Source organism: Zophobas morio, unplaced genomic scaffold (genome assembly GCF_036711695.1).
Source record: "Zophobas morio isolate AGI-343-1 ecotype UQ-CSIRO unplaced genomic scaffold, CSIRO_AGI_Zmor_V1 ptg000011l, whole genome shotgun sequence".
NCBI classification, from domain to species: domain Eukaryota; kingdom Metazoa; phylum Arthropoda; class Insecta; order Coleoptera; family Tenebrionidae; genus Zophobas; species Zophobas morio.
The window spans coordinates 3,569,677-3,595,371 of NW_026972116.1; the positions used below are offsets into that span (position 1 = coordinate 3,569,677).

The following is a 25,695-nucleotide window of genomic DNA, read 5'->3' on the forward strand; positions in this document are numbered from 1 at the left end:
ATTTCGTACAAGAATGATCCAATTTTAGAGTAATAAGACCCACTTTAATTTTTCGTAAAAATTGAAGAGGCGCCTGGATAATATTTACTATAAGTAATATTTAATGCAAGAATTATCAAAAACATTCTAGTTGAAATGTTATATTTGAACAGAAATTATACATTTGTTTCAATATTTTGTTTCTCACTCAAGATAATAAGCGATCCACACATTTGGAACAAGATTCAGTGTTGATATCTTGCGCCAATTGCCAATTTTTTTTTGCGTGAAAATGCATTTTTTTCGATTCCTTTAACTAACACAGTGAAAATAAGCACATATTTGTGATGTTCAGAAAATTTCCTTCAAGAATGATCCATTTTTAGGGTAATAAGACCCATTTTAGTTTTACAAAAAATTTTGGAAAGGCCGGGGTAAGAATTATTTTAAACAATATTTAGTTCAAAAATTATCAAAGACATTCTAGTTGAAATGTTATATGTACATTTGTTTAAATATTTGGATACCCATTAAAGATAATAAGCCAATCATAGGTAGGACAATTGGATCAATTTTTATTTTTCGCGTGAAAATGCATTTTTGTCGGTTATTTTAACTGATATGGTGAAAATAAGCACATATTTGTGATGTTGAAAAAATTTCCTTCAAGAATGAGCCATCCTTGAAGTAATAATGTTTATTATAATTTTTCATGAAAATGGTGGAGGTACCGGGATAATAATTATTTTAAACAGTATTCAGTTCAAGAATTATCAAAAACATTCTAACTGAAATGTTATATTTTAGAAGAAATTGTATATTTGTTTAAATATTTTGACATTTATTGAAAATAATAACGCAACCACAAATTGAGTACAAGATTAAATGATGACATCTGGGGCCCATTGGATAAATTTTCATTTTTTGCACGAAAATACATTTTTCTCGATTATTTTAACTGATACGGTGAAAATAAGCACATACTTGTGATTTCCTTCAAGATTGACCCATTCATATAGTAATAAGACCTATTTAATATTATATAAAAAAAGGTGAAGGCGTCGGGATAATAATTATCTTAAACAATATCTAGGTCAAAAATTATCAAAAACATTCTACCTTAGTTGAAATGTTATATTTAAGCAGAAATTGAACATTCGTTGTTTAAATATTTTCATATCGATTCAAGATAATAAGCCAACCACAGATTTGGAAGAGGATTAAATGATGCCGTCTGGGGTCAATTGAATAAATTTTTATTTTTTGCGAGAAAATGCATTTTTCTCGGTTATTTTAACTGCTACAATGAAAACAAGCACATATTTGTGATCTTGAGGAAACTTCTTTAATAATGATCCATTTTTAGAGTAATAAGACTTATTTTAATTTTTCAAAAAAATGGTGGAGGTGCCGGGATAATAATTACTTTAAACAATATTTGGTTCACGAATTATCAAAAACATCCTACTTGAGGTGATATATTTTAGCAGAAATTTTACATTTGTTTAAATATTTTGACATCCACTCAAGAAAATAAGCTAACCGTAGATTTGGAACAAGATTAAATGATGCCATATAGAGTCAATTATATCAGTTTTTGTAGTGACACATAGGTGGCGCTTTAACAGTTAATAAATCTGTGTGTCGTCAATAAATGCCCTATTTTTAGTAAATTTTCTAAATTTTAACAAATCTGCAGAATTAAAAAAAAATAGGCCCTAAATTTGAAACCTATGGTCCTTCTGAGGTTCAGAAATTGAGTTTTCTATAAGGTTTTGTTTGTTGAAAAAACAATGTGGATGTATCACCAAAACCGTAAAAAAGAATAGCACATGGTAACTCATGATCCAAGGGACCAAATGCTTTTGAATAATCTAAGCACTAACGAAATCATCTAACTGAACAGATAACGGTTACTACACCTTTAATAAATTCCGATTGTGTTTCAATTATAATAGTTTACAACATAAGTCGAAATTCAATTTTGGTTGCTTAACTTGTGGTTTATCTTTGTTAAACAGCTAAACAGCAGTTGACAATAGGAGTGATATATTTTCAACATGATTTTAACATGTTGACTGAAATCATGTCACATCCGCTACGCGTTGTTTCAAATAAGTTATTACTTTACAAAATTTTGTGACGTCATCATCAACATTTTTGCAAGGACACGTATATCAATCTGGATTGGTTCAGTGTAATACTAAAAATAACAGTATTGTGTTTCCAAATTTTATGGAAAATGAGTCGATCCTGAGTTGATTAATAAAATAAATTGACTCATTCATTAATTTTTTTGAGTCACCTGTATAAGCAAACCTAATATTAATGCAATGATAAATCAATCACAAGTAAAAACTCATCACACTTTGCACATTTAAGGTAGAATTTATTCGACAAAATTTTGAGATGACTTCATCAGTTTTTTGAGGGGAATAACAGACATATTTTGATTAACAATTTACCATACCTACAAATAATTTTAAAACGTCTGCATGATTTCAAAGCATTCAATTTCGGAGTTTCTGATTTATTCAATAACTGCATTCATAAATTTCAAGTAACGACTCATCCATTTATCATATATTGCACATTTAAGATAGAATTTATTCGCCAAAGCTTGAGATGACGTCATCAATTTTTTGGAAGAGATAAACTGATACATTTTGATGAAAAATTTATTATGCTTACAATACCTTCCAAAAAGCATTCGGTCTTGCAGATTCAAAATTAAACTTGCAAAATGTTGTTATATATTTTTGATTTTTTTCCAAAAATCTGGACGTTTGGTGTAACAACACGTGTAGAACTATGTTATCTTTACAATTTAAAACCCACTATGTACAATTTTGAGATCAGGTCACATTATTGGTGGGGATGATTGAACAAACTTTGGTTAACATTTAACCATCTACATGATTATCCAAAATACACACATAAAATTTGACAACAATCAATCTAGTAGTTTCGAAGATTATCAGACAGAAATGGGAGACCCATTTTTTTCGTACTCTAGAGGTTAGCTTACGCTCGAGAAGTAAGAATATGATAGATAATAGTAGTAACAATGCCAAAAAACGAAAACCCCATCATGAGTCGAATCCCCGCTATTGTCGTACCCGAAAGAGAAAATTACGTTAAACGCTAGCAAGGAACCTTGCACGAAGTCTGTGTATATTTATATGAAAAATTGCCGTACAATTTCATTTTTTTTACGAAAATTTGGATGCCTTTGAAAAAATCTGAAGACGGTTTTATACAAAATAAGTACAGGAGATTTACCCTACAAGTACTTAACACGTTTTTGGTTAGCATTTTACCATCTACATGATATAACTAATATACATACAACAATCGGTCCAGTAGGTTACGGAATTTATCTGTCTAAAAAAAAATCGTCCCGGACGGATTGTGAGAAGACCATCTTGATAAATATGTATAATTTCATGACTTCTTGGCATTATAGAACTACTAGTCATTATGCAGGTACCTTGTTCGCTTTTGTCCGTCGGTGGTTTCTAATTAGTTTGTATGTTGAAGTTCTCGATTTATACAGTGTTAATAAATTATTTACATCTAATGGGCTATGAAATTCATTTATTAATGTGCCGCTTCAATTGACTTTTCGCTAAATTGATTAATCTGTCAATTAGTTGTCAAAGTTTTAATCAAATTTTAATGTTTATTTCTTTAAATCACACACGACTCGGAAAAATGTGGACTCTGGAAAAAGAAAACAGATGCGGTATTTATTATAAGCGACAGGGAAAGTTATGTGTAAATAATTTTGGGTTTCTTTAAAACGACTTTACGATAAATCCAGCAACCCATATAAATATTTTCAAAGGATATCTTTTTCTGATTAAGCTTTTACCCTAACAACGGCTTCGACTCTTGCACACAGCTATTGCATACAGAGTTGCTAACAAGTATGGATACAGCTAAATATTTCCAGAACGATTTATCAGAACTCACTGAAATTTGGTACACAAGTACATGTATGTGAACTCTATCGTTGAAATATTACTTTAAACATTTGTTTTGGAAACACAGGGCCAAATTGATTTTTTTTTAAATAGCAGGAGGGGTTAAATTTTATATCTTTTAAAACAGCATTTTTTTCTGCTTTCGGTGATGTAACACGATGCCTTTCTTTATTTGGACTAAAAGGTAAAAAGAATATATTAAAGTAAGGCAATTTGGGATTTTTTGTTTTTGTCTTAGTTCAGTTAATTGTGTTATTTTTAGAATTATTATTAACTTTTATTGAATTTTTCGATCAACGCACAGGTGGTAAAGAACTAATGATAGATAAAGGCAACATTTCCTAGGACAAATAAATTTCACATTTTCTAAATTATATTATTTTAATCAAAATTGGGTTTGTGCCGGATTTCTCAAAGTGGAGGTTAAAAATTAATATGAAAGGTAAAAGGTTTCATGTCTAACTCCACAAATGTGTATTATATTATTTTAATGTTTTTTTTTTATATTTTTTATTGCAAATAAAGAAAGGCATGTGTTACATCACTGAATGCATAAAAAATGCTTTTTCCAAAAATATTAAATTTGACTCCTTGTGCCATTGAAAAAAAAATCAAATGGGCCTTGTATCTTCAAAACAAATGTTGATGGAAATTTCAACAACATTTCAGACGATAGAGTTTAAATACATTTACCTGTGTACCAAATTTTAATGTGTGGTGATAACCCGTTCTAGAAATATTTAGCTCTATCTATACCTTTTAGCAACCCTGTATACAAGATTTCGCGTAGTTTTCAGTTTATGAAATAAAGTAGAACAGTTTAAAAACAAATGAGTTGAGATCACTTGTTTTATAAGGACCGAATTGCTCGAAATTTAACCAATTCCTCGACTTCTTCCACCCTTTGATATTTCAGGTTTTATTGGGTGAGTAAAAAGGCAAATCAAAATAAAACGTCTTAATTAAGAATTTTAGAAGCCATTTTACAAGAAAGGATCCAATTAAAATGATCTATGACCTTCGTTACATAGGTACTTGGTGGATTTTATTTAATGCTATGAAATGAAGGTAATAAAAGTTAATTGCTTTCAGAAATTATTCTAACGTCGTTCTTCTACCCTAAAACCAGAAATAACAATTTACTTTTTTTAACATTTACCTACAATTTTGCTATACCAGCAAAACTTTGTAGTACCTGAGTCGGCTTTCTGAGCTCATAAAATTTATATGGCTATCATAATATTTTAATGTACTTTTCATTGCAGCTTATAAAAGCTAACAAAATATTTAATGTAAAAGTTTCCTATGCATTATTTAAGCGAAATCTTTAACGTGCTGCCGGTTTTGTCAGTTTATCCTGAACTTGTTCTAAAAAGTGATTTATTTCAAAAGCTAATTAGTCTGCTTGTGACAGTTTGAGTTCATTTCAAATTGCCACATTATTGAATTTTTTGTTAAGCAGGATTCTAGACTGCATTGCCCACTAAGGCTGAAATCTATTCCCTTAATTGACGTATTGAGAAGACAAGTGCAAAACAGTGGTTCGAAGTTGGCGTTTTGTTTACTTGTAGAATGATTTACTCATAACGTTTGAACATTAGTCACACTTTTAAATAATCCAAATTAGGTTAAAACATTCTGCAACAACTTTGTTTTTGGAAGATTTAGAACTTACAACTTCTGTATTTCAATTCCATATTTCTCTGGCATAAAGTAAAACTTGTTCCAAGTTGCGATCGTTGTGGTCAGCGCTTTGACATACTGTGATTAAAGTAAAACCTCCTAGAATCACTAAAACCCTGTACGAGAAAGGAAATGAAAAAGTTAAGTGCCCTATTATATGAAATAAAGATAATATTTCCTTTCGTCGAAAAAAAAACGAAATCATTTATCAGCACAGCAATGTTTACTAGACACTACAAAAGAAATGTCTTATTCCGGAATACAATACAGTAATAACTGTCTCCAAAGTCACATATATATTCCCGAGAACGAAAGTTTTGTATATATGAGCAAAATTTAATTGTTTCACTGCATGTACACACATAAAAAGCGGAATAGATGTATAAACAAACAGTAATAAGTCTTTTCAGTTGCGCATTTTATAATATTAACCCAAATGTCCAAATAAAGCTATCTCGGAAATCTGTTCTGCAGACGTAAAATTTTAATCCCACTAGATAAATTATCGGCTTACATTTTCAGCATGCAGACGTTCTCAGAAAATATATCACCATGGAAAAAAGTCCTCGTAAGATAATAGTGACAAAAATACATCACCTCAGTTGTTGCATTTTCTACAAGCTGCATTTATAAATTTTAATATCGCCCAATCGATAGAGCCATCCCAAGTTTTACGCTTCGCTGGACGTCTTTATTTATTTAAGACCGACATTTCAGAAGAAAGATATTAAAAATCGTTACGGTTGTTTTCATAAGCGCAACAAGCGATACTTTCTCGGAACTTGAGGAGAAATTAAAAAGTCATTTATGCTTTTCCCGCATGCTGTCATGCGGAAGAAACTTTTCTAAAAAGTTGCTTTCATAAATTTTCGGTATGCCGGTTTCACTGTTTATGAGCAGCAACGCGAGAAAATAACACAACTTGGGTTACATAAATTCTAGTTTTTAATTAAACAATTCGAGGCTCTAAGTACTAGTGATAATTACGACGGCCGTATTTTATATGCTTTTATGATGCTCTGTTTTAAGATTTCCGCTACTTCTTGCTTAAATGAGCCCATTTCTCACGCAATATGGCGCTATGATAACGAAACATATTTCTGCTCCACTCTTTCAAAAGCTTTAATAAGTAGTAGAATAGTTTTTAAGATTAATTGACACTAAATATAAAATAAATGAATTAATTAATAGCTTCAAAGTACCACATTTCTATATGGTGAAAACCCATAGGTCGCCACACAACGTCTCACTAAGGCACATGAATGCTCAGCATAATTAGCATATAAGAAATAAGTGAAACATATATGTCATACTACGCCAGACAATCCAATGGAATGGACTATACTTATTGGACCCAACAAGGTATAAAGAGCCTACACTTTTCAACGGATTGTATCTAGCTTTTAGTGTAGACACTCTTTACATATATGTAATATAAAAGACTACGGAAAAATCACTGCAAAGTGGTTTCGTCAGTGTAGGTACATATGTCCAGCATCTGGCGAAGACAATAATTGCAGGTTTTCCTGATGTTTCCCTAAATTATGAAAAAAGTAATATTCCGCCTGCTGACGATTTTATTAGACAAACTTCTACAGAGATCAGTGTGAAATTTTAGATTCATTGGTCTTAAGTGTGCTTGGTAATTCTCTCATCAAACATAATTTCAAAATCTTTATAAGTATATCCTATGTAAAGTCTGCTTATACCTTAATTGGACGGTTTTTGAGTAGCATACTTTAAAAGTATTCGATTGAACGTTTTGTTTTTGAAGTATCGCACATAACTTAGTATTTTTTAAATAAAATATTTTATATATTAATATATGTATATTCTCATTAACCTTTTCCTTAGAACTTATAACCATTATAATTATTCAGATTTTCTTGAGCGTAAGGTAAGGAAGAAGTACAATCGAGTCCACTGGACGACTGGCTGGTTTCATATTTTCTCGATGAGTTAGAGTACGAAAAATTAAGTTTCCCGTTTCCGTCTGTCTGCCTGTCTATCTGTCTGTCTGTCTGTTGGAAATTGTATCAAATAACATACTCCTACACGTGTAGTTTACGAATCCGTGTTGAGCTTTTACCTGAGAAGTACAGATTTTTGAAAAAAAAAAACATTTTGCAATTTAATTTTGAATCTAGAAAACCGTATTATTTGAAACCTTGCAGACGTTTTGAAATAATTGTAAGCATGATAATTTTTACTTCCCGAGCGTAAGCGAAGCAAGTATTGTTCGAGTCCGTCGGCCAACTCTCTAATTTTACCTGGACCTTTTATGACCCCTACAAACAGGACGAAGAAATAGGTCGCCCGTTTCCGTCTGCCTGTCCGTCTGTCCGTCCGTCTGTCTGTCTGCCGTCACGGATTTTTATTAGACAGATAATCTCCGAAAATACTGGGCCGATTGTTGTCAAATTTTGTATTTATATTAGGAATATCATGTAGATGGTAAAACGCTAACCAAAATTTCTCTAGTCGTCCCCACCAGTAATGCGATGACGTCACTTCAAAATTGTACATAGCAAATGGGTTTTAAATTCTATAAAATAACATAGTCCTAAACATGTAGTTTATGACTCCGAATAAAGTTTTTAACCGAAACGTCCAGATTTTTGAAAACAAAAAAAACAAAATTATAAAACAACATTTTGCAATTTAATTTTGCATCTGCTAAACCCAATGCTTTGAAATCTTGCAGATGTTTTAAATTTATGGTAAGCATAATAAATTTTAAATCAAAATATATTTGCTTGTCAGCCCCAAAAAATTTATGACGTCAACTCAACAGTTTGCCGAATAAATCTTATCTAAAATGTACAAAATATAATGAGTCTGTACTTGTAATTTATCACACCATCCATATTTTTTCGATTTGCGTATACAGGGTGACTCAAAAAAATTAATGAAAGCGTAAATTTATTTTATTGATTTAATCAGGAACTACAAAACCGAATGCTTTGAAATCTTGGAGATGTTTTAAAGTTATCATAAGCATGCTAAATTTTTGATCAAAAAGTATTTGTTCATCCCCCCCCCTACAAAAATTGATGACGTCACCCCAAAATTTTGCTGAATAAATCCTATCTAAAATGTACAAAATATGATCAGTCTGTACTTGTGAGTTATTATTCCATTAAATTTTTTTGGATTTGCGTATGCAGGGTGAATAAAAAAAAATATCATTGTATTTCAGGAGCGAGGGAATTTCTGTCGAAACAACTTTCAATCAATTTTTTAAACAAAAAATATCTGTTTATCCGCCCCAAAAAACTGACGACATCATCTAAAACATAATCTCCGAAACTGCTGGACCGATTGTTGTCAAATTGTGTATGTATATTAGAAATATCATGTAGATGGTTAAATGCTAACCAAAATTTTGTTAATCATCCCCACCACCAATTGAATGACGTTATCTCCAAGATTTATATTAGTAAGTTTTTCAATTTCATAAAATAAAATACTAATGCACTTGTGGTGTATGAATCCAAGTCGAATTTTTGTCCTAGATTTCCAGAATTTTGGAAAAAAATTCAAAGATGTATAACAATATTTTGCAATTTAACTTTGAAACTACGAAACCGAATGCTCTGAAATCTTGTAAATATGTTAAGGTTATCCTGGTAAATCCTTAAGCAAAATTTATTCATTTATGCCCATCCAAAATATGATGACGTCATTTCAAAATTTTGTCTAATAAATCCTCTCTGAAATATACAAAATATTATGACTGCATAGAATCAATTTATTTTATTTTCAAAAGTCATATAACTGACACTTACATGACGCTCTTACCGGGGTTTAAGTGTCATTTCTATGCACCGTTTTTGAGCGGCGTATAAGTATTACTTATACTCCGCCGGCGTATAAATAAAACATTTATACTCCGGCGGAGTATAAATATGTGAAAATCATAGTGGTAGTCAACCATAGTAACCATGGTAAGTGAAATCAAGGCAATTCCTTAATGAAGCAAGAAGATAGGAAATAATCATTTCAAAAGAAGATTAATCGTTTGAAAATAAAATATTGTATTTCATTCGGAGTTTAAGTGACTTCATGTGACTCGTATGGACTTAATTCACCTCGCTATCGCTCGGCGTTTAATCGTCCATACTCGACACATAAAGTATCACTTAAACTCCTAATAAAATAAATATCTATTATTGAAAATTTGTTGAAATCAGGAACTGCACAGCCGAATGTTTTAAAATCTTGCAGATGTTTTAAACTTATCGTAAGCGTGGTAAACTTTTAATCAAAATATATCTGTTTATCCCTCTCAAAAAACTGATGACGTCAACTCAAAATTTTGCCGAACAAATCCTATCCAAAATGTGCAAAACATGATAAGTCTATATTTGTGCTTTATCACTGCAATAAAAGTTTTAAAATTTCTTATACAGCATGAATCATAATCATAACAATTAACGAGTCAATTTATTTTAGTGAAATCGGAGACAGCCCACTACACTTTTCCGAAAATTTTGGAATACAATACTGTTATCATTAGTAATACACCACATCTATCCCAAGTGACATACACGTCTTCGCAAAAATGTTGATGACCTCATCACAAAATTTTGTCAAGGGAAAACGTGCGCGTAGCATACTTCTTTAGACTTATTTTAACGTTACTTACCTGTCGTTATTTTAACTTATATGAATTCTCATAAAACAAAAATAAAATTCACATAAACAAATTTTACAACTTTTCTAAAAAGCTTTGTTTGTTTTATTGTACTCCAGAGGCGAGGGAAATTCTGTCGAAATAACCTTCGACCCATTTTTTAGATTTGTTCATAGAGGGTGACTCAAAAAATGAACGAACGAATCAATTTATTTTATTGAATAAATCAGGATCTGCAAAACCGAATGCTTTGAAATCTTGCAGACAATTTAAAATTAGTGTAAGCATAGTAAATTCTTAACAAAATATAAGTTTGTTCTCCCAAAAAAATCGATAACGTACGTCATTACAAAATAATACTTTGTAAAGTAAAAATCATTTCAATTATTATAAGCGTAACACGCTTCTATACATTTACTTTATTTGACATATTTTAACATATGTTTGTTTTAACTTAATAAGGGTTCCCCTAAAAAATAAAATTCGCAACATCAAAATTTATAGTTTTTCAAAAATACTTCAGGTGCGAGGGAATTTCTGTCGAAATAAACTTCGACCATTTTTTTTTTTTAATAAAAGAGAACATACAGTTTTCCAGAGAAAAACCGTTGATTTAGCTTGGACTTCCCTGATTTTTCAATTTTTTTGCATATACTTATATTAAGCAACACTAGTCATAACTCCTCACAACTTCAGGCGTTTCGGAGTAAATTGAATAAATGTACCACATATATTTTTTGGCAGTTTGATTAATATTTTTAGTTCTCAAAATAATGTTACTCTGCTTTAAAACGTTTCAAAACCTTTACGCAGTTCTTGAGACATATCATAAGGTAATTGCGTTGCTATAAAGGACTTCAAAACGCAACTTTATTTTTTTCAAATATTTAACCAGTTTTATATTATTACATAAAGTAGTATTACATTAGTTATTATTAATGTTCGATAATACCTTATTAGAGCCTAGTTTTTATAATTTTCTAATTATTTAGATCTCTAAAACCTTAAAATAATTATTATTTAACAATTTTTTATACTAGAGCCTATACCATATGATTAAAACATTGGCAGCTACCAGTTACAAAGCAGATGCACTTCACCATTGATTTTGTATATAATCCCCCTTTTCTGTACTAAATTGTTAAGAAGATTTCGTCAGGACAAAAGTTGTTTTTGTGCAGAATTTACTAACCATTTAATAAACTGAATAACTTTTCAAATCGGGAAAAACAAGCATTCAGAAATATAAAAACTTCTTAGTGACTATCATCAGCAAAATAAAATAGCCTATAACTGCCTAACCCTTAGGCGAAATTGATGTGGGACTCAAATGTGCTATTCTTGTCGTAAATTTTTTATAAAACTTTACCCATCTAGGTTACATTGTTGAATTTGAAATAAACAAACATTAGATTTCATACTTATGAAAATATATCATTTAATTTAAATTACGTTTCTAAAACACATCACTCAAAAGATAGAACGTCCATCGCTGTTAAATTATTTCTTGGACATTACTTATATGTCACAAGCTAAACGTGCTGAAGTATAATAATAAATAATACTTTAATCATTTATCTTGCCTTCCTCCATGCAGTTGGATCATTTTTCAGTTTGTTGTTTTTAGAAAATAGAAAGATACTTTATTAACACCAATCCATTACTTCTCAGTTAATAGCCGTTAAACTGCCATTGCCGTGTCGTATAATCCCAGATTTATTAGAAAAGTTTTTGGGATCAATTTTAGGTTAAAACAGATGTAAAATTTGTGGCACGTACGCTGTAGAAATAACGAAAAAATTACTTTATAACTTCGTAAAAATCTAATTTCTGCCGGGTTCTACTAAAGACTTTCCATTAAAATCTTCCCCCAAAACTTATCCGTCTTGTTATAAATTATTACATTAAATTTTGCGTGTAAATTAAATTTCATTTTGAAAGTCAGTCCATATCATCATAAAGCGTGAGTTAATCTGTTTCTGGTTTAGATTTTTTGAACACTCTAGAGGATCTTTTAAAGTTTTGTAATTTTCTAAGTAAAATAAAAGCCGTAGAGCTAGTGTAAAGTTGGATAAAGAATTATTTATCTGCGAAGGAGGTGTAGTTGAATCACGTATTCTTGAGATACGTGAAGATGTTTGTCCTGACATTTTGTTACCAGCCTTGGGACTATTACACAGACCCATTCTTTAACACATTCTTTGACTCAAAAGAATAACAATGCTTCCTAAAATCGTCTCCAGAAACGACTACATTTCCTCCTTTACCTGCATCTAAACTTCTAAAATACAACATTAAGAAGGATAGCAGTAATTGTTGGGAGACCGTGAATAGTTTTCTTTCCTTTAGTGGAGAACGTATCCGTGCAACAAGCTTGATAATTCTTAGTTTTAATTAAAATTGTAGTTAAGTTTAACTTATTACATTTAGGATAATACGACTTCATTACGGTATTTCGCGAGTTGTAAATTCCCGCGTGTTAAGCTCTAAATCCCGTTGTATATTTGCACATTTTATGCTAGAATAATTCTAAAGAATTAGCTTCGGAGCTTTAATTATTAATTTTTTGCAGATTAAGAGTTATCCTCACGATTTCATTTTGAATAAGAGTTCTCTCTTATGTACTAAAATCCGTGAAATATTTTCCAGAACTTTTTCACCCCAACAGAGGATAAGTACCTAATTTATTGGGAAGCGGATCTACTGACCATTTGATATTCGGAGTTGCCTGAATTTATAATTATATTCATTGTTTTGTGTTTGTTTAAATATAAACTGATTCTAAATTCATTATTTCAATAAAAAACTTTATTTATTTAGAACATAGGGTGTGATGTTTGTGGACAATATAAATGGACGCGCATGAAATTTTATATTAATAAAAAAAAAACATAAATAAAATAGGTTTATCGATTTAATGAAAACTGAAAATAATATTTTAAATCTTTTTTAAATCTTGATTAAACTCCCTTCTTCAAAGTGGATAACATGATTAGTTAAAATGTTGATATAAATTTATTCAGACCTATTTTTCCTTATTAAAATCTGCTTTGGAGGTCACGACATACAGTTCATGCATACACACGGTGCTGAACAAATACCCTACCAAATCTATGACAAATTGTTGAGGATTGTTTATACAACAGAGAAAAAATAATTTAAAAAATTCTTGGGTCCAAATGTAGAAAATATAACCCTTCAAAATTTAACTTTTATTTTCAATATTTCACCATATTCTGATTCACCACTTAGTGTTGGATACATGAAATCAATTAGACTTTCATTATTCGGAATAGTTTTGGACGTACCTTGTTTTCATCCACAGTTTTCTTCATTTTCTGATATGACAAAAAAATTAAAAATTGTTCAGGATGAATCGGACAAGTGTGGCTAATTTGATGTTTCTCGAACATAGACTTGTGAAGTTAATAATGTACCATTGAGTTGGTGCGCCATTTTTTTAGCATTGTATGTGTATACATGGTCGCTAAAACGTTGGGAGTGCCTGAATATCCCGAGAAAGATTTGTTGAATTTTTTTGAAATTTGGGCTGTTTCTAGGAATACTCAAGTTCGTTTTTCTGCAATCGCTTACGCTCGGAAGTATGTATTATAATCGAGACCGTCGGCCGATCTCTACTTTTACGTTTTCTCGACTTTTCATGACCCCTAGAGTACGAAGAAATAAGTCAAATATAATATAATAAGATTCCGTCTGTCTGTCTATCTGTCTGTGTGTCTACCGACTGTCGGATTTTTATTACACAGATAATCTCCGAAACTACTGGAACTGCCAAACCGAATGCTTTGAAATCGTCCAAACGTTTTGAAGTTATCAATCAAAATCTATCTGTTCATCAACCCCAAAAAATTGATTACGTCATCTTAAAATTTTGCCTAATAAATCCTATCTAAAATGTGTAAAATATGATCAATTGAAATTTGTGATTTATCACTGCCATCATATTTTGTAGATTTGTTTATACAGGGTGACTCAAAAAAATTAATGAATGGGTTAATTTATTTTATTAAATAAATCAGAAATTGCAAAACTGAATACTTTGAAATCTTGAAGACATTTTAAAGTTATTGTAAGCACGGTAAATTGTTAATCAAAATATATTTATTTATTCCCCACAAAAAATTTATGACGATATTTAAAAATTTTGCCGAATAAATTGTATCTAAATTGTGCAAAATACGATGAGTTTTTATTTGTGATTTATCATTACATTAATATTTTTGAGATTTGCTTAAACAGGTGGCTCAAAAAAATGAACGAATGAGTTAATTTATCTTATTGGTTAAATCAGGAACGGCTGTTATTTTTAGTTTTACTAAAATGATGACGTCATCACTTTAAGATTATATGCATATTAGGGTGATTAAAAAAAAAAAAATAATTTTTGTTTTTCGTGCAAAGAGGTTCAAAAGTTTCTTTTCAACGTAAGAAAATACCAGTTAAAATTTGAGCTCTTAATATTAATATTAAGACCGTCCGCATCGCGTTTTTCTATTTCCCATAAGAATAACATGGGAAAATTTTTGTTTGCACCTTCTGATTTTTATTGCTAGCCCGTCGTGTGTCGTGAAACAAATTCAATCACATATTTTTATAGAGAATTGAACGCTCTACAAAAAGTGTCTCCTATGATTTTGCGAGAAACCTGATAGTTGAAGAGTTATTTTAGGCTAAAGTTAAATTTATCGCAAATTTTGACGTTTTTGATGCATTACAATAAATTTGATGGTCTTATTGGAATAAATCACCACAAAAATTTATTTCTGATGACGATAGTTATATCGAATGTACTGAATTTTTTAAAACGTTAAAAGTAACGAATGACGTAGCTGAAAGAGGAATTGCGTTAATTGGAGAATATAACAATTATCTCACTAAGGATGAAGACCAACTACAGTATTTATTACAAGTAGTTCGAGAACATCGGCAACGTTATCCAGATTGTTTAAAAAAAAATCTTCAATAATAACAAAAATTTAAATTACATTGGATTGCTAAGTAATTTTCAAACGATTTAAAAGCCTGATTTAAAAGTAAAGTAAATAAATTTTTTATTCATACAATACCAATCGTCATTTGATTTATTCCTTCGTAAGTATTTTAAATTACTGAAGAAAAATATTTGTCTTTAGGTTAAATAAACTATGATTTTTTAACCCACTGATGCTGAAAATGTTCGGAAAGAGTGTTACTGGCCTTATTATAGCATAAAATTATAAACAATTACTGTTTAAAAAACTAAATTTAAAATGTGTATAAATTTTTGTGGTGATTTATTCCAATAAGACCATCAAATTTATTGTAATGCATCAAAAACGTCAAAATTTGCGATAAATTTAACTTTAGCCTAAAATAACTCTTCAACTATCAGGTTTCTCGCAAAATCATAGGAGACACTTTTTGTAGAGCGTTCAATTCTCTATAAAAATATGTGATTGAATTTGTTTCACGACACACGACGGGCTAGCAATAAAAATCAGAAGGTGCAAACAAAAATTTTCCCATGTTATTCTTATGGGAAATAGAAAAACGCGATGCGGACGGTCTTAATATTAATATTAAGAGCTCAAATTTTAACTGGTATTTTTTTACGTTGAAAAGAAACTTTTGAACCTCTTTGCACGAAAAAAAAAAAAATATTTTTTTGTTTTGAATCACCCTAATGCATATCCTTAGTTCAACTTATATACGTTCTCATCAAAAATAAATTCGCGTTTCATTGTACTTTAGGTGCGAGGGAAGTTCTGTTGAAACAACTTTCAACCAATTTTTTCAAATTTTATACTTCATTTGCTTTTTAGATGCAGGGCTAACTTGATTTTTGTTTAATAGCGCTAGTAGTCAAATTTTCCGTTTTTTTAAATAGTGCATTTTTTTCTGAATTCAGAAATGTAACGCATGCATTGTTTTATTTTTCCCAACATGGTAACATAAATTGTCAAAATAAAAATACTGGACATCAGAAAAAGGTAGCTAGCCTTAAAAATACTGTCACCTGGCATGGTCCTGGCATAAAACACTTAATTAAAAATTTATACTGGTGCCCAATCATCGTAAAAATGATAAAACTGAGGGTACATAAACTGAAATAAAGGTGCCAACGTAACAGATTGATTTAAATGCTATTTCAAAATACTAATTTACAAAATATTCTAGAAATAACACTACCTACTCCGATTTAATGATTGGAAATAGTGAATACATTGTTATGAAAGTTTTTTGAAAAATTTAAATAAAAAATTATATTTTACAAGATATATTCGAAATGTTCTCCATTTACTTCCTAGCAATAGTAAATACGTTGGACAAAGTTTTCATACGAATTTGCTAGTATATTAGGGGGAATATCAGCAATCACATTTAACATTCTTTCTTCTAGTTCTTCGATGCGTTGTGGTCTATTAACATAAACTCGATTTTTTACATAACCTCAGAAAAAAAATTTAAGTAGGATTAAATCGGGTGACCTAGCTGGCTACTTAACTGCCCTTTTATTCTAACCAGCTTCCAGGTGGTGCTCCATCTTGTCGAAACCAAATGGATTCTGCAGGTAAATTTGGGGTTTCATAGTTGGGAAATGAAGCACATAAAATAACTGGGGCTAAGTTTTTCTAACAATTATTTTGTATAACTAGACAGTGCATTAAAACATGAGAATGATCTTTTTGAATGAGGCACTTACCAAGTCAAAATGTATTTGAGGAAAACGCAAACGTCTTAAAATGAATATTGACTATTAATTTTCTAGATTAACACGTAAGAAGTATGGAAAGTTATAATACTGAGAATAATTCCAAATTAATTTCTAAATACATGTCCATTAATTATATTTTCTTTATATTTCTCGACAAATAAAATAATAAATCAACATTATGAGCAACATTTGCATCATATTATATGTAATATATTACATATATTTCATAATGTTGTAAAAATAAAGACAAATTGATATTCGAACATTTATTAATATATAACTACACATATTACGCGCTTAGGGAAATTAACCAAAGAGAAAATAAATACAATTTAGTAGATATGAGCTTCTGAACTTACCTACTTTCTTATAAAAGAAATTATTTTTATTTTTAATGTACAAATGTTAATCGTAGCAGCAAGTAAAAATTAAAAAGCGTGGTGAGTGTTTTGAACATGAAAATTTTTAGACGACATTTTGTTTAAAGTGATTGTACGTAAGTGCTCATTCCCAATGGGCATAAAGCATAAGGATGCCCTAAGCATTATGCTCATTGTGAACGAATACAAGCATAGAGCACTAAACATAAATTTTTATGTATTAATGGTTAGGGCATTCTTATGCTTTATGCCCATTGTAAATGAGCACTAAGCGTACTTAAATTTCAAATTTAACGTACAATTACTCTCTTAGTATTTGCACCTACGTTTGCGAAATAAAAATGTAACTGATAAAAGGCAAAATATTTGAGTAAATGAACTTGCAGTATTAGTACGATTGAGTACAAGTAATAAACGTTTCAGTGTAACTCAAAAAATATAACACTACAAATAAATAGATAATGTTAAAAATTGGAATACGGACATACGTAGCAGCAATAATAATGCAAGACGTTTGTTATTTATAAATTTTTACTCACGGGGTCGTTGTTACCTGCTGATATTTGGCACCAAAAACCTCATTGATTTTATATGTGTAAAACGAAAAGTAAAATAAGCACAGGAACTTTGAACTAAAATTTTGCTAATGTGCATAGTATTTTTTAGAGAAGTTGATTATGTAACAAAATTCAAATAAAAGTATTTTGCAAATTCTTAGGGGTTGACGGCCACTATGAAAACAAGATTAAATATTTTCTGTACTAAAATTAAGTGCTAAACTATGTTTTGAAAAGCTCGGGAAGTATCTCCGACTTCAAGTGTAATTTAGTTATGACCACCTATTGACGCAAGAGGTTGTTGTAAAGCAGAAGCCATACAAAGTTAATGAAAGTATATACTTCAGATCTTGCAATTTGTAGTCCTGGAAGTCTTCTTCAGCTGTGAATAAATAAAGACTGGAGTAACTTTGACATAACATAATTCTAAGCAGTACTCTCTGGAGTGAGCTCATGTGTAATAAGTCGAGCAAAGTAGCTCTGTAATACAAGTTTCCGTATCAAATTACATTCTTGTGAACGACCTCACTTAAGTTTAAAAGCAAGAACCGTTGACACGAAGTCGTGACTGAGGAAGGAATACGAGTGCAGGACTGACTGGTCAAGCAACCCAGAAACACAGTGGAAGGACCACTTAGACCAACAGTCGGAAGTGGTCTGATCCCGGACCCCTGTACTAACTAAGGAGCTCTCCGGGAATTGTGGTAATCATTAATAGCTACTGAATTCCGGACACGAACGGCACAAATGCACAACACAACCTACATAAATATTGTGTCTTACACAACCATCCGCCCTAAATCATAGTTCACTCTGAGATGTTAGTACCTATTATTGTTTCAGGGTATAATTGCTACAATAAACTTTTTTAATGGGTCAATTTTTTAAAAGTGTCAGCTTCACTCAACCTTAATAATTTGAAACACGCTGTGGTTTTACAGAAAATAAAACATTAACTAAATGATTTATCGTAAAACGGAAACTTGTGTTTTGCAAGTTTATTCAAAAATTAACTGTTACAACAATTCTTATTTAAAGCTATACGTTTTCTACAGTTGTATAAGTATATCTATTTTACACAACCACTAATTTTGCACTAAAGAATGACAGATACAATAGTTTTCAAGTTGTCTTCATTGGGATATATGGAATACAAATTTAAATTCATCACACCTATTTTAAAATTTAGCATAAATGTACTCGTATATAATTAATATTTATTTTATTTTATAGAGCAAGTACCATATGATTGAAAAAAGTCCTCTAGTAAAAAAGTACGGTTTAACTGTGAAATAATTATTAGCTGCAATTATTGCATCATTAATTTAAAAATAAATCGTAAGAAAGACGTTTAAACAAAATATAGAAGTCCTAGTGATCATCTTAGACATTATAACTAAAATTTAAGGTTGAAATTAAAGTAAATAATTATTAATTAAGTTCTTTCTTGATAACAGTGGAGGATATTGTTACTGTAATAACCGACATCAATGATGTAAACATGTCAATGTGAACGAATGCAACAATGTCAGGTTTAAATGAAACATATTGCTGATTTATTTGATTGTTTCGCGTTCAGTTTTTAGTGCTTTATTCTCAAAATGTTTGTGTTAATTTAAACCAGTTGCGTAAAATTCCTGTTGTACTATACCCGAGTTTAATAATGAGCAATAAAAAAAAGTCTACGGTATAGTTATTTGTTGATTGTATGTTGCCATTAAAACGTATGTCGGCATTTACATCAACACGATATGTCAAAAAAAGTGAGGTTATAATGAAACACACACCACACAACTGAAAGAAACACGGAAATCCAAACGAGAGATGTGAGAGATGACAACGAATCTGCTCACATTTAGTGTTTCTCTGGGACCTACGCTCCCAAAAAAAAGATAATCAACAAGGAACTAGAGGCTTTTTATCACTTGTTTTATGATATAAAACGCGAGAAGAGTGATTATTAAAGTAATAATAATAATAATACCTAAGCGGTACAATAAGTAATCTCAACCTTTGGTAGTTTTGTTTAAAATTACTGTGTACTTCACAGTAAGTTTTTAATACAACAGCATATTTAGTATTGAAAAACAACTCTTCTGTTGAAATCGTTTTTAAGCATAATTTTCAAGTATCTACATTTTCTTGTCACCTCTATTTTTTGAGATTTAGTAGTTTTAATGGGTCAGAAAACCATGTTCGTGTTATAAATTTAATACCATCACATGTAAGTTTTTCTAAGCAAAATGTCGTTTTACGCATATCTGGCATTTCTAAAAGCCCACTTATATAATACCATTATATGACTTTTTACAGTACACTTTTTAATTTGCTTTATTTATGCTTTATAGGTCGTAACGTAGCTTTCTAAGTAAAAAAATAATCCAACAACCTGCTGCTTCGCACATTAATAAAGGTGAGCTCCATCTTAAATCATCTGGCGCACTCCTAATTAAAAAGTAATAATTGCCCTTTAATATGCAGCAGCTTTCTCAAAGCACATATTTAAAATGTAAATTCAAGTTTTTTAAGCGAATCGCAATTTAATTATTCACGTTTTTAGCAGATAAAATTGTCAGAAGGTAAAAGCTCTTGGATAACATGAAAAAACTCCCATCAACATTAAAGTCTTAAGACAATAAAGTGTAAACAGGTTCTTCTGTGCACGATTAAAATATTTTTAAAAAGGCCTGAATTTAAATGAAATATAAAAAGAAATCTTATCTCAGTTGCTTACATTTGCTGTCGGAAGAACATTCGGAACATCTGAGCTTAATAAAGGGTTCAACTTTGTACTTTTGCTTTCAAGAAATAAATTTCACTTGTTTATTTCTAGTTAAAATCTTTAGGATGTTGTTGCGTAAATTAATAGGAGATTACATACATTAACTGTATGACGAGAACGGGGAGAAGCGTTAACTCTTCTAGAAGTGGCGCATGATGCTTTGGGAAACTAAAGATGATCTGATATAGTTAGTCCTTATGTGAGCATGGGAATCTATATTTATTATTACCAATAAATCAGCTGAAGTATCAGATGTTTTGTTACCTCATAAACAAATAGCAATTAATTGCAACCGCTGTTAATGTATTGCTCATTGTTATAATTCATGGGTTTTCAATAATCATGTGGAAAATTACCACAAATTTTGCGCCAACTCTGGAAGTGCATTAAACTTGTTTATGGAACCAGAAACTAATATTTCAGTTTCTCGGATAGAGTTATAACATTTTTATGACGTTATAAAATTGGGTTGAAATAAATAAAGAAAATTTTATATCGTTTCAGATTTTTGATTTCTGTTTGTTGCCTCAAATGGACAGGGATGTGTTGACAAATTTTATGATTCAATTATCTGAAATATTTTTTGCATGAAATTGCTCTTTAATTAATAGCCACACACGGTCTCTACAAAAACTTTATACCGCAAGTGCATTTTTGGTTTTTTCAGTTTTCGTATAAATATGTGTTATTTTGTTATACTGTAACGTGTGACGAATTCAAAATTGTTTGATTACAAAAACGTTTTTAATTGAGATTTAATCGAAATTAGCTAGACGGTAGTATTAATAGACATCATAGATGATGCTTTTCATATTAGATAATTCCTTCTTTAAAAAAATTGGTCTTCTTCCCTCGCCCATAAAATGCAGTAACCAAATGCAGCTGTTTCGAAAAATTAAAATATTTGATTTTGGGATTTTTTTTATTTATGGCAACCAATATAAGTTAAAATAAACATATGTATATAATGTTCATGTAAAGGTAAAGAAACATGCTACGCGTTTGTTGCAAGTGAGTTTTTCCATTACAAAATTTTGAGATGACATCACCAACATTTTTGCAAAAACACGTGTATCAATTTGGATAGATGCAGTGTAGTACTAATAATAAAATTATTCTATCCCCAAACTTTCGGGAAAATGGAGTGAATATTGATTTATGATCAATAAAACTGAAAATCATTTGTGAAACAGAAAAACTGAACTTAAAGACATTTTCTACAAATTGTTATAAACCGATCACAATGCCGCTGATGCAGAATTTTTATTGTTTCGACTTCAGCGTATTAAATAAAATTTTGCATTTTATTTTGATTTTCGATGTTGTAATTACATCTGGTTAATTATAACTTGTCTAGGCGTAGAGGAGATTCAGCATCCCTGGCCTACTCCTAGGTGCGGCCCTGTCTAGGGGTTATGAAACTTCGAGACAATATGAAAGTACCAAGTCGCCCAATGAGCTCCTTTACTACAATTTCTTAGCTTAGGCTCAATAAAAATAATTTAAAAAGTTATATTTATACATCGGAAGCATGTCACGTAGAAATTAGTTTGATTTGAACAAGATTGTCGCATCAAAACAGAGGACTAAAATTAATAATTAAGTAAACTGGAACTAAATGTTCTGAATATTGTTATTATTATTATTCTTATTTAAACATTATTAAGTAAAAACGTGCATATTCTGACATTTTCGAGAAAATCGGGTGACCCATTTTTAATTTGTTCAATAAAATATTTGTGTATAAACTTGTTTTTGAATTAAAAGTCAGCCACTTCAAATTTTCCTGTTTACTGTGACTGTTTTTTATAAGAAGTATTAGTTTGGTGAAGATACTTAATATAGACAGATTAGTATCATTATACTCTAACTAAATTCTTATCGACATGTGTTTGTATTTAGGTGAAAACACCAATACTTTAGCAATATAAAAGTTGAAAGCTAAATTTATACATTGATTAACTGTTGTCGATGATAAATAGGCTGTATTTTAAAATTACTCCATAGAAGGGCATTTGCTACATGCTAGTGCTATTATTAAAATTATTATTTATATACTATCATCTGAATAATGAAGTTGAGAATTTGCCGCAAATTAGGAAACATTTTTCAAAGTAACGTACGAGATTTTAGAACACAGAGAATCAAAAACGCTGATTAAAATGGCGAGAGCCGTATTTTTTGTGAATCTCAAAAATTTTTTACAGCCAAGGGAACTTTGGATTAGGTAAATTCCTCATGCTTCTTTATAGTCGTAATGGATATTGTAACTATTGTCACAAATTAGCGTGAAATAGTTTTTATATATTATTTTGTTGTTTATGTAAGAAATACACTGAAAAAACATGCAGTGTTATGATGTCATTATGATACATGCTTAACAAAGTCTACTAATAATGAGTTTACAATAATAATTTCTGAGAGCTACATTTCAAAATTTGATAATAAAATTATCTAGAAGATTTGAGTAATTATTTTACAAATTAGTTGAATTACCTGCAAGATCTATTGCTACTTAAGCAGGCCCAGTTAGACTAAATTCTAGTTGAAAATAGATACTCCACTTCTCATTAAACTTGTAAATTAAGTATAACATTTTTATCAGTAGGTTTAATGGCAATAAACCGACCATTTCAACGAATTATAACAGCATAAAATAATATACATTTTTGTCTCAATATACTTTGCGCTCAACAGAAAAAGCCGCGGCCCCTGCTTGTCTTATTTAAGTAAAAAATTATGTGTAGTCAATTTAAATCGTTTTGAATATACTACGAACCAATTTTGAAAAATTATTGTTTAAATTTAATTTTTAAAGTTAAATACTTCTGTACAGAAACAAAAGTTGCAAAAACTGTCAAAATTGCTGACCAAAATTTTGCCATGATGTAACTCCATTTGTTTACGCAAACAATTATGTTAATATAGTATATTACATATCGAGGGTGGTAAGAAGCTAATTACGAACGAAGTTTACACACGAGCGAGCGTAGCGAGCGAGTGATGTAATATGAGTTCGTAATTAGCTTACCACCAGAGTTGTGTCATATACTTTTTCTACGATCTATAATGAAGAATCACTTTCAGAAGAATTTTTTTTGGGAAAGCAAATATTTATAGTTGCTATGGAAACTACCCAAACAGGCACGTAATATATATATATTACGTGCCTGTTCATTCATTACATGCCAGTGGGTGTAACTATGGTTTTACTATGAGGCTAGACAGTTCGTAATTCATGGATTACTATGTGGGAGTAGAAAAAATTCATTACAACCGTCTTAACAAAAAAATTAATTTAATTTTTACCACAAGTTTTTACATCTATGAGCCTGGAATTCTTTCTGTCAAACACAATATATACATAGTTTGATAATTTGACGTAATACAAACTATTTATTTGTAAATAGACAGTTTATGCAACCTACTCTATAATTCTAATACAACAAATAACCACTCTAACACTGCGAACAACATGTCTGTAGTTGTTTTTCGTCATATCTGTATACTTATGTGCAGTCTGCGCAGTGTGTTATTTGTGTTAAAATTATTTCTATTGAGTTATTTTTAAACACCAGTTTTATAAAAGAGCACACACTACCCACATTACTTGAATTTTATGCTTTTCTTTTAGTGGTTATTCACATTTGCGAGTCAATTATTCTGAAAATTATTTTAAGGAGTCTATCCCAGTTAAACGAAAACTAAATAAAACTTAATATTCAGTCATAGATTAAAAATATTGGAACAAATAATTACACCCTAATTAGACAATTTCCGTTTGTGTATAATTATGATAGAATATCTATTTGCTTGTATGTATTTACTTATAAAATCATATGAAAAACGATACAATATTCATATGAAAATAATTTTATTAGTGCACAATTCGAAAGTAAAACCATACTACGAAGATAATCTGGCAATTACGTAACAACAAATAAAATCATTTTTGCTCTACTCCTTATATTACCTTTTATGTTTATCTATGTTATATAGTATTAAATCCTCTGTTTTCTTTACACGCAAAAATATATATATTTTTTTTAATTTTGCAAGCTGCCGCAATCATAAAAACCATTACACTTCCTTTCTGAAAATGTAATGGTTGGTTCACAACTATTTAAATATTTATTTCGAATTTTTGAACAAGTGTTTTATATGTATAGGTATTTACCTATACAAAGAAATTAATTGTAACAATAATTGCCACAAAAGTGGTTACCCAAATAGTTTATGGCAATAACAGATACTTTTACATTCCGATCACGCTACAGCCTAATAACCGTATGACGTCGACAATTATTATTTACATAACATTTACTAACAAGCTGCAAACATTATTCACATCAATATTAGAATCGCATAACCAATTCCAAATTCACTATTTCCAAAGATTTCAACGCATATGATAATAGTTAAACCGTTAATTTAAATAACGCGCAAAGTTTATGTCCTTGTCTGAATGACAGAAAACGTCTCAAAACAGAGGTCGTGCTACCACAGTGAAAATTTTTTTATAACTTTACCTGAAGTGTGTACGAGAAGAAGAGCTAGAAGCAAGTAAGAGAGAGCAGACATTTTAAAAAGTACAGAATCCACTTTGCTAATAACAAGTTTTAATAACTTTTCACATCTTTTACACGCTCACAAAAACCTATTCGAACTTGCCGAATAATTCTACAAAAACGCCAATGTCATACTTGGGTCACTCTGTATATATCGGAACGTTTCAGCATGACGGCAACATCGAAGCGTAACGAGACGTCCGGCGTCGCGACGGCAGGATAACTGCGATCCTGTAGGCTAGACGGCCCCGTTGACATGCGCGCCCTCTATAACACCCTGTTCTGTAGGTGTGCTCACACACACATGCTTACACGACAAAGTAGAAATATTTCAAAGAATCTCGTTTGAGCTTCAAGCACTGCGGTAAGTGAGAAATTACTGCCAACGAAACATGTTTTGTCATTGTCG

The 25,695-nt window shown here is 30.5% G+C and overlaps 1 protein-coding gene across 3 annotated transcripts in view; it reads right to left on the bottom strand.

Annotated features, from left to right (window-relative positions):
• Positions 1–25,489, bottom strand: part of LOC135126680 (zwei Ig domain protein zig-8) — a 208,207-nt gene extending 182,718 nt beyond the window's left edge. For all 3 annotated transcript variants that reach the window (XM_064052751.1, XM_064052750.1, XM_064052749.1), the window contains exon 1: positions 25,248–25,489. In XM_064052751.1, coding sequence (XP_063908821.1) covers positions 25,248–25,299 — 52 coding nt within the window. In that variant the 5' untranslated portion in view covers positions 25,300–25,489. The remainder of the gene's footprint in view (positions 1–25,247) is intronic.
• Positions 25,490–25,695: the final 206 nt, after the last annotated feature.